The sequence below is a fragment of the Myxine glutinosa genome, chromosome 11, assembly GCF_964187855.1.
Source record: "Myxine glutinosa chromosome 11, kmMyxGlut1.1, whole genome shotgun sequence".
Taxonomy (NCBI): domain Eukaryota; kingdom Metazoa; phylum Chordata; class Myxini; order Myxiniformes; family Myxinidae; genus Myxine; species Myxine glutinosa.
The window spans coordinates 94,664,317-94,681,466 of record NC_136271.1 but is presented as its reverse complement, the minus strand read 5'-3'; the positions used below and the strand labels follow the sequence as shown (position 1 = coordinate 94,681,466).

The 17,150-nt window shown below is 42.9% G+C and overlaps 1 protein-coding gene across 3 annotated transcripts in view; it reads left to right on the top strand.

Annotated features, from left to right (window-relative positions):
* The window catches only part of DOCK4 (dedicator of cytokinesis 4), a 267,843-nt gene that overhangs the window by 48,320 nt on the left and 202,373 nt on the right, over window positions 1-17,150 (top strand). For all 3 annotated transcript variants that reach the window (XM_078786873.1, XM_078786872.1, XM_078786871.1), the window contains exons 2-4: window positions 2,768-2,851; window positions 2,970-3,010; window positions 3,782-3,837. In XM_078786873.1, coding sequence (XP_078642999.1) covers window positions 2,768-2,851; window positions 2,970-3,010; window positions 3,782-3,837 — 181 coding nt within the window. The remainder of the gene's footprint in view (window positions 1-2,767; window positions 2,852-2,969; window positions 3,011-3,781; window positions 3,838-17,150) is intronic.

The window sequence follows — 17,150 nt, the reverse complement described above, 5'->3', positions numbered from 1 at the left end:
TGACATCATGATTTTCATTTGACATCATGATTTTCATTTGACATCATCATTTCATTTAACATCATGATTTTCATTTGACATTATGATTTGATTTGACATGATTTGATTTGACATGATTTTCATTTGACATGATTTTCATTTGACATCATCATTTCATTTAACATCATGATTTTCATTTGACATTATGATTTGATTTGACATGATTTGATTTGACATGATTTTCATTTGACATGATTTTCATTTGACATCATCATTTCATTTAACATCATGATTTTCATTTGACATTATGATTTGATTTGACATCATGATTTGATTTGACATGATTTTCATTTGACATCATCATTTCATTTAACATCATGATTTTCATTTGACATTATGATTTGATTTGACATCATGATTTGATTTGACATGATTTTCATTTGACATGATTTTCATTTGACATTATGATTTGATTTGACATGATTTTCATTTGACATGATTTTCATTTGACATCATCATTTCATTTGACATCATGATTTTCATTTGACATCATGATTTTCATTTGACATGATTTCATTTAACATCATGACTTTCATTTGACATTATGATTTGATTTGACATGATTTGATTTGACATGATTTTCATTTGACATGATTTTCATTTGCCATCATGATTTGATTTGACCATGATTTTCAGTTGCCATCATGATTTGATTTGACAATGATTTTCATTTGTCATCATGATTTCATTTTACATGATTTTCATTTAACATCATGATTTTCATTTAACATCATGATTTTCATTTGACATGAGTTTCATTTGACATCACGATTTGATTTGACATGATTTTCATTTGACATCATGATTTTCATTTGCCATCATGATTTCATTTAACATCATGATTTTCATTTGACATGATTTCATTTAACATACTGATTTTCATTTTGACATTATGATTTTGATTTGACATCATGATTTCATTTGACATCATGATTTCATTTGACATCACGATTTCATTTGGCATCATGATTTGATTTGACATCATGATTTGATTTGACATCATCATTTGATTTGATATCATCATTTGATTTGACATAATGATTTTCATTTGACAACATGATTTCATTTGACATCATGATTCCATTTGACATAATGATTTTCATTTGACATCACGATTTCCTTTGACAATGATTTGATTTGGCATCATGATTTTATTTGACATCATGATTTGATTTGACATAATGATTTTCATTTGACATGATTTCATTTGACATAATGATTTGATTTGAGATAATGATTTTCATTTGACATGATTTCATTTGACATAATGATTTGATTTGACATCATGATTTCATTTGACATAATGATTTGATTTGACCTCATGATTTCATTTGACATCATGATTTCATTTGACATCACGATTTCATTTGGCATCATGATTTGATTTGACATCATGATTTGATTTGACATCATCATTTGATTTGATATCATCATTTGATTTGACATAATGATTTTCATTTGACAACATGATTTCATTTGACATCATGATTCCATTTGACATAATGATTTTCATTTGACATCACGATTTCCTTTGACAATGATTTGATTTGGCATCATGATTTTATTTGACATCATGATTTGATTTGACATAATGATTTTCATTTGACATGATTTCATTTGACATAATGATTTGATTTGAGATAATGATTTTCATTTGACATGATTTCATTTGACATAATGATTTGATTTGACATCATGATTTCATTTGACATAATGATTTGATTTGACCTCATGATTTCATTTGACATCATGATTTCATTTGACATCACGATTTCATTTGGCATCATGATTTGATTTGACATCATGATTTGATTTGACATCATCATTTGATTTGATATCATCATTTGATTTGACATAATGATTTTCATTTGACAACATGATTTCATTTGACATCATGATTCCATTTGACATAATGATTTTCATTTGACATCACGATTTCATTTGACAATGATTTGATTTGGCATCATGATTTTATTTGACATCATGATTCCATTTGACAATGATTTGATTTGGCATCATGATTTTATTTGACATAATGATTTTCATTTGACATCATGATTTTATTTGACATCATGATTTGATTTGACATAATGATTTTATTTGACATAATGATTTTCATTTGACATCATGATTTCATTTGACATAATGATTTGATTTGACATCATGATTTTATTTGACATAATGATTTTCATTTGACATCATGATTTGATTTGACATCATGATTTGGCATAGAAGATAAATTGATGTACTAGCTGAACCATGAAGACCTCAAGATGGTCGATGCCCACCATCGAACGCCTGTGATGCTTGATGGTGTGGGTTAAAATGGTCATTCATCTCAGCGCTGGCTTACGCTTTCTGCTGTTTGTGTCTCTCGGTGAATGTCAAGATCGGCCGACATGCAGCTAATTGCTTGCTGACAAGCATGGAGTGTAGCTGTAATGGAAATTAGCATCCATCATAGGTCCTTGTAGATCGTTCTGGAATCTGCTCTCGGGCTATGTGCAGCTGCTAACCTCCTCCTAGGCTGACCTAACCTTGGGCTTCCTCTGCTCTCAAGGTGCAGTTGGTTCATTATATCAGCAAGTAAAATGACTTCTTATGTTTTTATAAAGTTTTTATTTTTATTTTTTAAATATGATAATTATGGTTGTTGTTTCCTTCTCCTCACTCCTTGATTTCTTCCTCCCACTTTGTCTTATTTTTCCCACCAATTTGACCCCCTCAGTAGTTTGCGGTTTCTCAGGAGCACTTCCTTACGGGCTGCCTGTCGAGGTGGGCGACACTGTCCAAATACTGGAACGTTGCAATGGTACGATAGTTTTTTAAACGTATTTGATTGGTTCAATCAAGTGTATTTATATAAGATAAAAATGAGTGAAATGTGTTTTTTATTTGATTTTTTTTTTTTTGGGGAAATCTTGTCCCAGAGTGGTACCGTGGATTCAACACGAAGGCTTCTGATGTGAAGGTAGGCCTTCCGCCTTTAAAATGAGTCGATGCAAGCTTTTGTGAAAAATGTTGCATGCATGATTGTGGAAAAATAGAAACCTACCTGTCGAAGTACACAACGAAACCTGCATTTTGTGGCCATTTTTGCACCCAAGAAAATGTTGCAGTCCAAGACTAGGTTTGCTGTCCCTTTAAAGAAAGAAAGAAAGAGAAAAAAAAAAAAGAAAAAAAAAAAAAAAAAAAAAAAAAGAAAAAAAAAAAAAAAGAAAAAAAAAAGTCCCTTTAAAGAATGTTGGACGTAATCTAATGACGTCATTTTTTAAGTTGAATCCGATTGGCATTCTTGGCAAGTATATACTTTAAAATGTGCTTGTGATGATATAAACACCTGATTTGGAGATATCTATACCTGTGGGGGTCAAAGTTTCTGGCATTTGTGCGTATTTAATTACATCCACATTGGATGCAGGTCCATTTTATTTCACGGTCACAGGGGAAAACGACCCCTTTCAGATATGTAGGCCTCCTTTTAGGCTTAAATAAAGGAGGGGAAAAAACTTTTAACAGAAGAGCACTGCAGGTGAGGACTGATTTAAACAAATTCAGCAGGTTTTAAATTGTTTTTTTAGCCGTTTCTCCTCGTTCCCCTTAATATGCGTGATCATGTGAACCAGTTTAATGATACACACACACACACACACACACACACACACACACACACACACACACACACACACAATATAACATCCGCTCGGTCTGACTGTTACATTATGTGCTTGTTGAATCACAGGGAGTTTTTCCAGTGAGTCACGTGTGGCTCAAGAAAGCTACCGTCGACAATCGCGGGTAAGTCCGCACCATCACGTGCAACCTTCAGAACCCTACTCGCAGCCTCTTCTGCCACTCCTTGATTACCTCCTTCACCCACTCCTTCCCATTGCTCAGTCGGAATGCATTCTATGCCATTTCTAATTTCACCCATTGCATTTTGGGAAAATGTCATTTTCAAATTTGTTCTCCGGCTTGTGGAAAATTCACTTAAGCCTTTTAATCCACTACATTCTTGCAGCCGTGTGTCATTAAACATGACTTGTGTGGAGAGGGTTTTGCATATGCATCTCTCCATAATCGAGATCTGATGCTGTTTAGTTTTAGCATTTTTTTTTGCCTGTTTTTTTTTTTGGCCCTTCCTTTTGTGACGACTGTTTTGTGGTTGCTGCTAAATGCAGGAAGATCTGTAATGACGATGTTATTAGTCCCCTACCGGTGTACACCGGAGGGGACGAAGGTTTGCACGCCGTCCCTCCGTCTGTCAGTCTGTCAGTCTGTCAGTCCGTCACGCAAAGAACAGTTTTCCGGACTTTTTTTCTAAACGCTTAACGCTAATGATTTCAAACTTGGTACATGGTTTCCTCATGATAAGTTACAGATGAAGTTCGAACTTCACGACGTTTCGATCATTTTTGACAAAGTTATAGCACTTTGAACTTTAGTAATTTCCCCAACAGTTTTCCGGACTATAATTTGGAGTGCGGTAAGTCAAAGCTGTTAATATTCCTTGTTTTAACTCAAATTTACATTCTGTTTCCACTTTTAGTGAGAAGTAGGGGTCTGTGCAACCATTCATGAACTTTATTTGGTGCAAATTGGATATTTTTTAGCCGAGTTACCTCAGACCGTGAGTTGGTAATTATATAATTCACACAGTGCAATACGTGCAGGCTGCTCCGCGGAGCGACCTTGCGGGCTTATTTTAACTCCGATTTACATTCTTTTTCCACTTTTAGTGAGAAGTAGGGGTCTGTGCAACCATTCATAAACTTTATTTGGTGCAAATTGGATATTTTTTAGCCGAGTTACCTCAGACCGTGAGTTGGTAATTATATAATTCACACACAGCGCAATACGTGCAGGCTGCTCCGCGGAGCGACCTTGCGGGCTTATTTTAACTCCGATTTACATTCTTTTTCCCCTTTTCGTGAGAAGTAGGGGTCTGTGCAACCATTCATGAACTTTATTTGGTGCAAATTGGATAATTTTTAGCCGAGTTACCTCAGACCGTGAGTTGGTAATCATATAATTCACACAGTGCAATACGTGCAGGCTGCCCCCAACAGTTTTCCGGATGACAGACTGCCGGTAGGGGACATGTGTTGCAGCGCAATACTCAGAATGCTTGTTAAATATCGTTTTTGAGATATCGGAATATTGCACAGTGGGAAGGAAGTTTGCAAGGCTATGTTGCAGCTATGGTGGGTGACTTTGTATATTTTGGAGGAGGCAAAAGTGAAAAGCCAAGTTTGGTTAAAAGGATTAACATTTTCTTTTGCAGAGCAGGTCAGGAGGATTTTACAATGCAGAGCCTCGCGAGGGTGTATAGATTACGGTAGATCTGAGAACCTGTGCGGACTCACTTACCCACTCACTGATGAACACAGCACAGTTACAATAGTTGTTGGTGTTACTCTTACAATGAACGAGGCTAATAAGTCATCCAAGAAATTCCTACATCCATATATATCGTGATACTGTAAATATTGCCAGCTGGAACTGATCAGGTAATCGGCGTCGCAGGTGTGAGTCGATTTCCAGTACTTGATTTCAGCTCTTCTCCTGATGTCTCGGGCTCACAGGATGGCCAAGAGGTACGCACACTCGTCTCTAAGCTGTCTAGCCTGAGTTGGAATCCCGACCCAGCTATACACCGTCATCCCGGTGTTTCACAGGTAGGGCGATTCATCCATCTATGTTCTCTCCCTCGGATGGACGCTAAACGGGCGTCCTGTATGCTGGCATTCGGTGGTGGACGTTAAAGATCACATGGTGTCATTTGCGAAGTGTAGGCAAGCTATCGCCGGCATCCTGAACAAAATACAAATGCCTTCCCGAACCAGCAGAGGGCACTGCATCAACGGGACAGTCGTGCTCTCAGCCAATGATGCTACACCGCAGACTTGTGCTGCATACGAACGAAGAAGAAATCATGTCTTTTTGGATTAATGACAACAACAACAACAACATGCATTTTAAGGCCATTTTCCCTGCTAGAGCGGGGGTTAGTGGGGGGGTGGCAGGGGGGTAGCGGGGGTTTGGATTAATCACAACTGCCATCAATTTATCATGATGAATACATTGCTCTGGGTTTGTATGCAGTACAGTGAAAGTTAACCTGTCTAATCAATATTAATTAATTTCTGCGTGAACCAGCAGGATACATGTCACACATCGACAAACCTTTTAATAATGAGTAGAGATATCACTATAGCCCTTGACTACACACACACACACACACACAGACACACAGACACCCACAGACAGACAGACACCCACAGACAGACAGACACCCACAGACAGACAGACACCCACAGACAGACAGACACCCACAGACAGACAGACACCCACAGACAGACAGACACCCACAGACAGACAGACACCCACAGACAGACAGACACCCACAGACAGACAGACACCCACAGACAGACAGACACCCACAGACAGACAGACACCCACAGACAGACAGACACCCACAGACAGACAGACACCCACAGACAGACAGACACCCACAGACAGACAGACACCCACAGACAGACAGACACCCACAGACAGACAGACACCCACAGACAGACAGACACCCACAGACAGACAGACACCCACAGACAGACAGACACCCACAGACAGACAGACACCCACAGACAGACAGACACCCACAGACAGACAGACACCCACAGACAGACAGACACCCACAGACAGACAGACACCCACAGACAGACAGACACCCACAGACAGACAGACACCCACAGACAGACAGACACCCACAGACAGACAGACACCCACAGACAGACAGACACCCACAGACAGACAGACACCCACAGACAGACAGACACCCACAGACAGACAGACACCCACAGACAGACAGACACCCACAGACAGACAGACACCCACAGACAGACAGACACCCACAGACAGACAGACACCCACAGACAGACAGACACCCACAGACAGACAGACACCCACAGACAGACAGACACCCACAGACAGACAGACACCCACAGACAGACAGACACCCACAGACAGACAGACACCCACAGACAGACAGACACCCACAGACAGACAGACACCACAGACAGACAGACACCCACAGACAGACAGACACCCACAGACAGACAGACACCCACAGACAGACAGACACCCACAGACACACAGACACCCACAGACACACAGACACCCACAGACACACAGACACCCACAGACACACAGACACCCACAGACACACAGACACCCACAGACACCCACAGACACACAGACACCCACAGACACACAGACACCCACAGACACACAGACACCCACAGACACACAGACACCCACAGACACACAGACACCCACAGACACACACAGACACCCACAGACACCCACAGACACCCACAGACACACAGACACCCACAGACACACAGACACCCACAGACACACAGACACCCACAGACACCCACAGACACACACAGACACCCACAGACACACACAGACACCCACAGACGCACACAGACACCCACAGACACCCACAGACAGACAGACACCCACAGACAGACAGACACCCACAGACAGACAGACACCCACAGACAGACAGACACCCACAGACAGACAGACACCCACAGACAGACAGACACCCACAGACACACAGACACCCACAGACACACAGACACCCACAGACACACAGACACCCACAGACACACAGACACACACAGACACACACAGACACCCACAGACACACAGACACCCACAGACACACAGACACCCACAGACACACAGACACCCACAGACACACAGACACCCACAGACACACAGACACCCACAGACACACAGACACCCACAGACACACAGACACCCACAGACACACACAGACACCCACAGACACACACAGACACCCACAGACACCCACAGACACACACAGACACACACACACACCCACACACACACAGACAGATACACACACGCACACACACACGCACACAGACAGACACGCACACAGACAGACAGACAGATAGACACACAGACACACAAACACAGACAGACAGACACACAGACAGACACACACACACACACAGACACACACACAGACACAGACAGACAGATACATGCACAGACACACACATGCACACAGACAGACAGACAGACACACAAACAAACAGACAGACAGACAGACAGACACACACACATACAGACACAGGTAGACACACAGACACAGACAGACAGACAGACACACAGACAGACACGCACACAGACAGACACACAGACACACGCACACAGACAGACACACAGACACACACACACACACACACACACACACATGCACACACACACATGCACACAGACAGACATACAGACAGACAGACACAGAGACACACAGACATACAGACAGACACACACACACAGACAGACACAGGTAGACACACAGACACATACAGACAGACACACAGACACACACAGACAGACAGACAGACAGACAGACACACACACACACACACAGGTAGACACACAGACACAGACAAACAGACACACAGACACACGCTCACAGACACATGCTCACAGACACACACAGACCTTTCCTCCTGACAAGGTGGAAAAGTTTCTGTCAACCCTCGACTCGGATTCTGCAACTGGACCTGACGGCATCAGCCCACGGGTCCTAAAATCCTGTTCTTCCGCTCTTTCACTCCCTCTCTCTGTTCTCTTCACCCTCTCTTTTGCTCAAGGTCATCTTCCATCTGCTTGGAAATCAGCCAACATCACCGGTTTGCACAAAAAAGGTGCAAAAACAGATCCCAGCAACTATAGACCAATCAGCCTTCTCCCAATTATCAGCAAAGTCATAAAATCCATCATTGCTTCAGATATGAAATAATAATAATAATAATTCATTTATTTTGTATAGCGCTTTTCAAGAAGCCCAAAGGCCTTTCCTCTTCTCCAATGGCTTGATCTCTGATCATCAATTTGGTTTCAGACCTGGACACTCCACTCTCGACATGCTGCTTCTGCTTTCACAACAATAGATGGAGGTCCTCAATGCCAAACAGGAAATTAGAGCAGTCTCCCTTGACATACCATGTGCCTTCGATACGGTCTGGCACCCCGCTCTGCTCACCAAACTCTCCTCTTTTGGTATCCATGGAAATCTCCACGCATGGCTGGCGGACTTCCTCTCTAGTCGTAGTCAACGTGTGGCCCTGAATGGGTTTCTCTCATCTCCTCTTCCTGTTCAGGCTGGAGTTCCCCAAGGCAGTGTTCTGGGCCCTGTGCTTTTTCTCGTCTTCATCAATGATCTCTCTGACTCTCTTGAAAATCCTCTCTATCTCTTTGCTGATGACTCTACTCTCTGTCGCTACATTCTTCATCCCTCAGATCGGCAGTCTGCAGCCTCCTCACTCTCTGCAGACCTGGACAAAATTACAGACTGGGCAAACAAGTGGAACATGTCTTTCAATCCTGACAAATCTCACACTCTTACGATGTCTCTCCGAAAAGACCGACTGGACAACCCTCCCATCCACTTTCTGAATAATCCTCTCCAAGAAGTTCTGTCACTCAAGCTTTTCGGTCTCACTATCTGCCATGATCTTTCCTGGGAAAACCACATTTCAAATCTGGCCTCCAAAGCCAGTCGCAGACTGGGCATCCTCCGTCGTGCGGTCCTTCCTTGGCACACCTGAGCTCCTCACCACATACAAGGCTTTCATCCGCAGCTCAATGGAATACTGCTCTCCCCTCTGGGCTGGTGCTCCTGCCTCACACCTAGCTCGTCTTCACGCTGTTGAAACCAAAGCATTCAGAATCATTGGAATCTCCCGCGATGAAGCTAACTCCAAGGGCCTCTCACTCACTCACCGCAGGCAGGTTGGTGGTCTTTCCGTCTTCTACCGACTCCTCTCTGGCCTTGCCCCCCCTGCTCTCTCTGGGCTCTGTCCCGCAAATATTCCTACAGGTCGCACAAGATCTGCCTGCAACCCTCTTATGGTTAAACTGCCAAAATCAAGACTCTCTGCTCACCTTCACTCCTTCATTCCTCTTTTCTCCCGCCTCTGGAACAAACTCCCTCACTCTCTTCAATCCCACTCCACCCTCCAGGTCTTTAAAACAGCTGTTCACCACCATCTCTTATCTTCCCCCATCCAAAACCTTGATCTTTTCTACCCCCGCTAATTTCACCCCAATTCCACTTTTTTGAAATACCAACTTCTGTCCTGGAAGTCCTTGGTGTCCTTGTCTTTTATACTTCTCCCTCCCACCCCACCCCCCCCCCCTTCCCACGCCTACTCCCCCCAAGCCCTCTCCCTTCCACACATCTCCCTGCTCTCAAATGTTGTGTTTGTGTGCTTCCCCTTCTCTCCTCATCTTGTCTTCCGCTCCCTCTTTTTATATATTTTGTTTGTCTGGTTGATTTGTTTGTGAATTAAATGTTAGCTCTTTCACGAGCCTCGATTCAGTATACAAAAAAAGAAAAAAAAGACAGACACACACACACACACAGACAGACACACAGACAGACACACTGACTGACACACAGAGACACAGACACAAGGTGAAGGGCCTCAACAAATGATACATTACAGGATTTACCATTTCTAACTTGGATATGATCAAATTATGGTTAAAATAATGGAATTAATAATGTTATGGTTACATTGGACAAATTGCACTCAAGGTCACTTCGGGCAAAATATTAACGTTTATCTGTGTCTGAACTTGCTGACTGACACACAGATCTGTTACAATACCCTCTGCCATCTCTTTGGGAATGGGAAAGGTGAAAATATCTGGAATTTTTATTTTCTCCACAAGAACAAGACCAAGAGTGATGTGACGGAGGGTAACAATGCAGCGAGAACTGACAGTGGTTTAGTGCAGGAACAGTTGGACTTGACAAGCAGTGGTGGTTCACTGGTTCATGTGCAGCCTGGGGCTGCTGGTTGCATCATTTTCTGGGGCACGGCTGCCTCTGATGCAATGTCTCTCTATAGGCAGTCACGTGGTACTCATATTGCCAACCTCGGAAGGGTGACAGACTGAGTCAACCCATCTGGTGTTAATTCAATGGCCTGACACGGCTCCAACTCGGGACCCTACGATCTCAAGCCTGCTCCCTTAACCATGAAGCCAACACCGGGCTTACGCCAAGCAGTGGATTGGATGAACGGGAAAATACGAGACTCGGGAGACAACCTGGTAACTTGCAAATAAGAGGATTGGACTAGGTCAAGTTATTGAGGATAGAAAAGATTGTGGGTAGAGAATGAGTTGACGGGATGGGTGATGGTGTCCGCCTTCTTCATGCCCTGGAAGGAAGAGTGCGATTTATCCGTCTCTGGAAGGTAGCTCGACAAACGCAAACAAAGATGTGAAGGTGCGCAGTGAGTGGATTCTGGGAGTTTAACCAGGTAGCTGTTGCTGTAAGAACACTTGTCCTGGAGTTGCTGAGGATGGTCAGAGATCAGAGGGAGGTAGACCGGAGGAGAGGCGGTTAAAAAAAATATACAGATGCTACCGGCCTGTCTGCGACGAGAGCAACAGGTAATAAGCAGCTCATCAAGGTGTGACGATGCTTGTCTAACTTTTGAAGGTCTTAAAGGGAAAATTGGATCTATTTGCGAGTGGTCTACGCATGCTCGATAAGTGGTGGGAAGAGGATCGAATGAGTAAACGTCTTCAGACAGGTTGTAATTTTACAAACACCCTTCTTCGTACTCGTTTTCTAATCGCCGCTTGTGATCCTTTGGCACAAGAAATAGACGGATAACTTTTGGAAGCGGTGCAAGCATTTCAGCTGTGCGATGCACACCACGCCAGCTGTTCGCACGCGTACCAGCTGAGTCGAAGCCAACATCAGGCCTTACAGCTGATTATCGCTTGGCAATGGCTGCCCGTCTGCACGTTAATCCTTTCCGGTGCCCCCCATCCCCCCCGCGACCGATCTCTGTGCAAGTGCAGCATTCGTGAAAACGTTTTGAAGTGGCTCATACTTGGGATAGATTTATCAATGGTGTTTTGACATTGTCTCCAGTTCATTGCAATTCCCATTTCTATTTCTCGCTTCCAACAACCTCCAGCTCATGCAAGAGAAGTTCGGTAGAATTTAGTAGCTCAGTTTTTATTTTTGCCTCGTCGTTTCCGTGTGCACGTTTTTAAGTGGATCATACTTGGGATAGATTATCAATGGTGTATTGACTTTGTCTCCAGTTCGTTGCAATTCCCATTTTTATTTCTCGCTTCCAACAACCTCCAGCTCGTCCAAGAGAAGTTCGGTAGAATTTAGTTGCTCGGTTTTTCTTTTTGCCTCGTCGTTTCCGTGCGCACGTTTTTAAGTGGATCATATTTGGGATTGATTTATCAATGGTGTTTTGACTTGGTCTCCAGTTCATTGCAATTCCCATTTGTATTTCTCGCTTCCAACAACCTCCAGCTCACGCAAGAGAAGTTCGGTAGAATTTAGTAGCTCGGCTTTTCTTTTTGCCCCGTCGTTTCCGTGCGCACGTTTTTAAGTGGATCATATTTGGGAATAGATTATCAATGGTGTTTTGACTTTGTCTCCAGTTCATTGCAATTCCCATTTCTATTTCTCGCTTCCAACAACCTCCAGCTCATGCAAGAGAAGTTCGGTAGAATTTAGTAGCTCGGTTTTTCTTTTTGCCTCATCGTTTCCGTGCACACGTTTTTAAGTGGATCATACTTGGGATAGATAATTATCAATGGTGTTTTGACTTTGTCTCCAGTTCGTTGCAATTCCCATTTCTATTTCTCGCTTCCAACAACCTCCAGCTCGTCCAAGAGAAGTTCAGTAGAATTTAGTAGCTTTTTTTTTTTTTTTTGCCTCGGCCTTTCCGTGCGCACGTTTTTAAGTGGATCATATTTGGGATAGATTATCAATGGTGTTTTGACTTTGTCTCCAGTTCATTGCAATTCCCATTTCTATTTCTCGCTTCCAACAACCTCCAGCTCGTGCAAGAGAAGTTCGGTAGAATTTAGTAGCTCGGTTTTTCTTTTTGCCTCATCGTTTCCATGCGAAAATGTTGCGACGTGGTCAGTCAATGCACCAGGTCATGGGCAGGAAAGAAGGAAATTCTACTGGACTTTTATTTTCACGGGGTTGACCCCTCGCTAGCCACAACTGACTAGTAGTTACATCCGGTCTCATCCAGCAAGTGTTAGGTCACATTTAAAACGCTGCACTTACAAAGACGACATTTCTATTTCTATTTCTCGCTTCCAACAACCCCCAGCTCGTCCAAGAGAAGTTCGGTAGAATTTAGTAGCTTTTTTGTTTTGTTTTTGCCTCGGCCTTTCCGTGCGCACGTTTTTAAGTGGATCATATTTGGGATAGATTATCAATGGTGTTTTGACTTTGTCTCCAGTTCATTGCAATTCCCATTTCTATTTCTCGCTTCCAACAGCCTCCAGCTCGTGCAAGAGAAGTTCGGTAGAATTTAGTTGCTCAGTTTTTATTTTTGCCTCGTTTCTGTGCGCACGTTTTTAAGTGGATCATATTTGGGATAGATTTATCAATGGTGTTTTGACTTTGTCTCCAGTTCATTGCAATTCCCATTTCTATTTCTCGCTTCCAACAGCCTCCAGCTCGTGCAAGAGAAGTTCGGTAGAATTTAATTGCTCAGTTTTTATTTTTGCCTCGTTTCCGTGCGCACGTTTTTAAGTGGATCATATTTGGGATAGATTTATCAATGGTGTTTTGACTTTGTCTCCAGTTCATTGCAATTCCCATTTCTATTTCTCGCTTCCAACAACCTCCAGCTAGTGCAAGAGAAGTTTGGTAGAATTTAGTTGCTCAGTTTTTATTTTTGCCTCGTTGTTTCCGTGCGCACGTTTTTAAGTGGATCATATTTGGGATAGATTTATCAATGGTGTTTTGACTTTGTCTCCAGTTCATTGCAATTCCCATTTCTATTTCTATTTCTTTCCATACAGAAAATAATGGAAATTTTAACGGCCAGAAAGATGAAAAGTTCCTCCTCTGGCATTTTCATGGTCAATGTATAAATATTGATTTCATGTCAGAATCGTACCATCGTGTGGGGCATATTTTATGAATCTTTTATGATTGCACTATTTGACAAGACCCCAGAAATAAGTAAAGGGCCCTTGGCAACATGTAAAAAGTCAAATTCATGGATGGGTTGATGCATCAAAATCTTGTGGATTGCAGTTTCGCACTTATCTAACAGGGCGGGCCCAGCAGCACTCGCTGTTCCTTGATTGAGTGGGCATAATTGCTATAAGTAAAAGTGAGCTGGTAGTGTAGCCGAGAGGTACGCACACTCGCCTCTGAGCTGCCTGGTCTAGGTTTGAATCCCGACCCAGCTATAAACTGTCATCCCAGTGTTTCACAGGCAGGATGATTCATCAATGTGTGTGCCGTCAATAGGATGGACGTTAAGCTGGACGACCTCCCATCTTCCAGCACTGGTCATTCATTGGTGGGCGTTGAAGGTGCAGCAGTGTATTCTGCGAAGAGTATGCGACTCGTCACCGATACCCTGAATAATTTCTAAATTCTTAACACTTTTAGTCGAACAGCAGGTTCATAAAAGACTTTGGCTAATAGCTTCCCCTCTCCTACTCCACAAGAAGGTGGGATTAATTAGGATGGGTAAAGAGCAGTAGTAGTCGAATTACCAATAAGAGTGACTGCAAGCGCACAGTCATGCCACTAATTATTACTTGATAATTCGCTATTTGAGCAAATGACCCATCTACAGTTTTTGCACAATCGAATTTTAAAAAATCAAATTCTGTCTGATAGCCCAATGTTTATTTCTTGTTAAAATGGCTTTCTTTGTTTATTGCATCTTGGGCTGTTGAGACACAATCAAAAGTTGAAGTGAACAATTAAATGGACAACCAGTATGAGACGTTTTCATTATTGCGAGGTCAGAGACCCCATGCCGCAGCAGTTAGTGCCACATGTCTGCCACACCATTGTGTCTGTGGTGCACACACATGTCTGCCACACCATTGTGTCTGTGGTGCACACACATGTCTGCCACACCATTGTGTCTGTGGTCCACACACATTTCTGCCACACCATTGTGTCTGTGGTGAACACACACATGTCTGCCACACCATTGTGTCTGTGGTGCACACACATGTCTGCCACACCATTGTGTCTGTGGTCCACACACATGTCTGCCACACTATTGTGTCTGTGGTGCACACACATGTCTGCCACACCATTGTGTCTGTGGTGCACACACACACATGTCTGCCACATCATTGTGTCTGTGGTCCACACACATGTCTGCCACACCATTGTGTCTGTGGTCCACACACATGTCTGCCACACCATTGTGTCTGTGGTGCACACACATGTCTGCCACACCATTGTTACTCCCATATAGTACATGTCACACTGCAGTCCCATATAGGATATGTCACACTGCAGTCCCATATAGGATATGTCACACTGCAGTCCCATATAGGATATGTCACACTGCAGTCCCATATAGGATATGTCACACTGCAGTCCCATATAGGATATGTCACACTGCAGTCCCATATAGGATATGTCACACTGCAGTCCCATATAGGATATGTCACACTGCAGTCCCATATTGGATATGTCACACTGCAGTCCCATATAGGATATGTCACACTGCTGTCCCATATAGGATATGTCACACTGCAGTACCATATAGGATATGTCACACTGCTGTCCCATATAGGATATGTCACACTGCAGTACCATATAGGATAGGTCACACTGCAGTCCCACATAGGATAGGTCACACTGCAGTCCCATATAGGATATGTCACACTGCTGTCCCATATAGGATATGTCACACTGCAGTACCATATAGGATAGGTCACACTGCAGTCCCATATAGGATATGTCACACTGCAGTACCATATAGGATAGGTCACACTGCAGTCCCACATAGGATAGGTCACACTGCAGTCCCACATAGGATAGGTCACACTGCAGTCCCATATAGGATAGGTCACACTGCAGTCCCACATAGGATAGGTCACACTGCAGTCCCATATAGTATAGGTCACACTGCAGTCCCATATAGGATAGGTCACACTGTGGTGCTGTCGGAACAAGAACATTACATTTGTGATCTCATTGGGCAGCTCTTTTCGGGGAGGGGTGGGCCTCGTCATGCACAAACTATACTCTCGGCGATCATTTTTGTAATTTACAAATCCAGAAGCACGAGCATCAATGAAATGCTTCATTCATTTGTTACATTAAGTGTAATTTCATTTCCCATTCATCAAAAAATACATCATTCCAAGTGCGTAGTTTCGCGTTGCACTGCATCTTGGTTTCCTAGCCTTGTTGTTTCACATTTCAAATGGTGAAAATGAAGATGTTTTTTGTTTGTTTGTGCAAGCTTGGTGGTCTTCCTCTTTATTTTTGGATTGCTGACACGGTGTTGGTGGCAATTAGAGGCCGGCAAGTTTACAGACGGCTACGTGTGACATTGTTCACCGACGGCCATGCTCTTTGAAAAGTCCGTTTGTCGTGATCGATCAAGGCCTTGCAAAGGAAGACGACGCCATGCTTTGAAGTGAATGTTTCTGTTTCAAAGGAAAAGGGGTTAAATTTGACTCTTGCGAGAGAAGATCGTCCAGGTGGTCTCAAATGCGAGATTGACGTGCAGTTGTTAAAACCTCGGCCTTCTAAAGCTTGATGTGTTGTGTGTGCATTCTGGTGCTATTGTTTCCTGTGGAACACCTACCACATAATGTCAGTTTGTTGGTTTTGTACAGATGTCTGTCCCCCTTCAAAAGGGAAGGTTTTAAAATCCAATCTTTTACACAAATGTGTGTTCACTACAATCTATTTTTGAGCATAAAACAAACTCGAAAAATATTTTACACAAAAGAGTAATTATGTCTCTTCTATTGGAAATGTAGACGGTGGCTTGCAAACCGAGCCTCAAGGGCGGTGTACAGAAGCGTTTTTTTAAAATAATAATAAATACAAGGCACAGGGAGGTGAAATTCGCTGCAGGTGATGTGCAACGCCCTCAGAGTAAAACGAGTGTTCATTTACATCCGTAGGATGTCTAATAAATAAAGAAGATGTAAGTACACCTGACATTAGGCCGAGGCTTCAGAATTTGGCACGATCACAAGGCTGCACCGTCGAA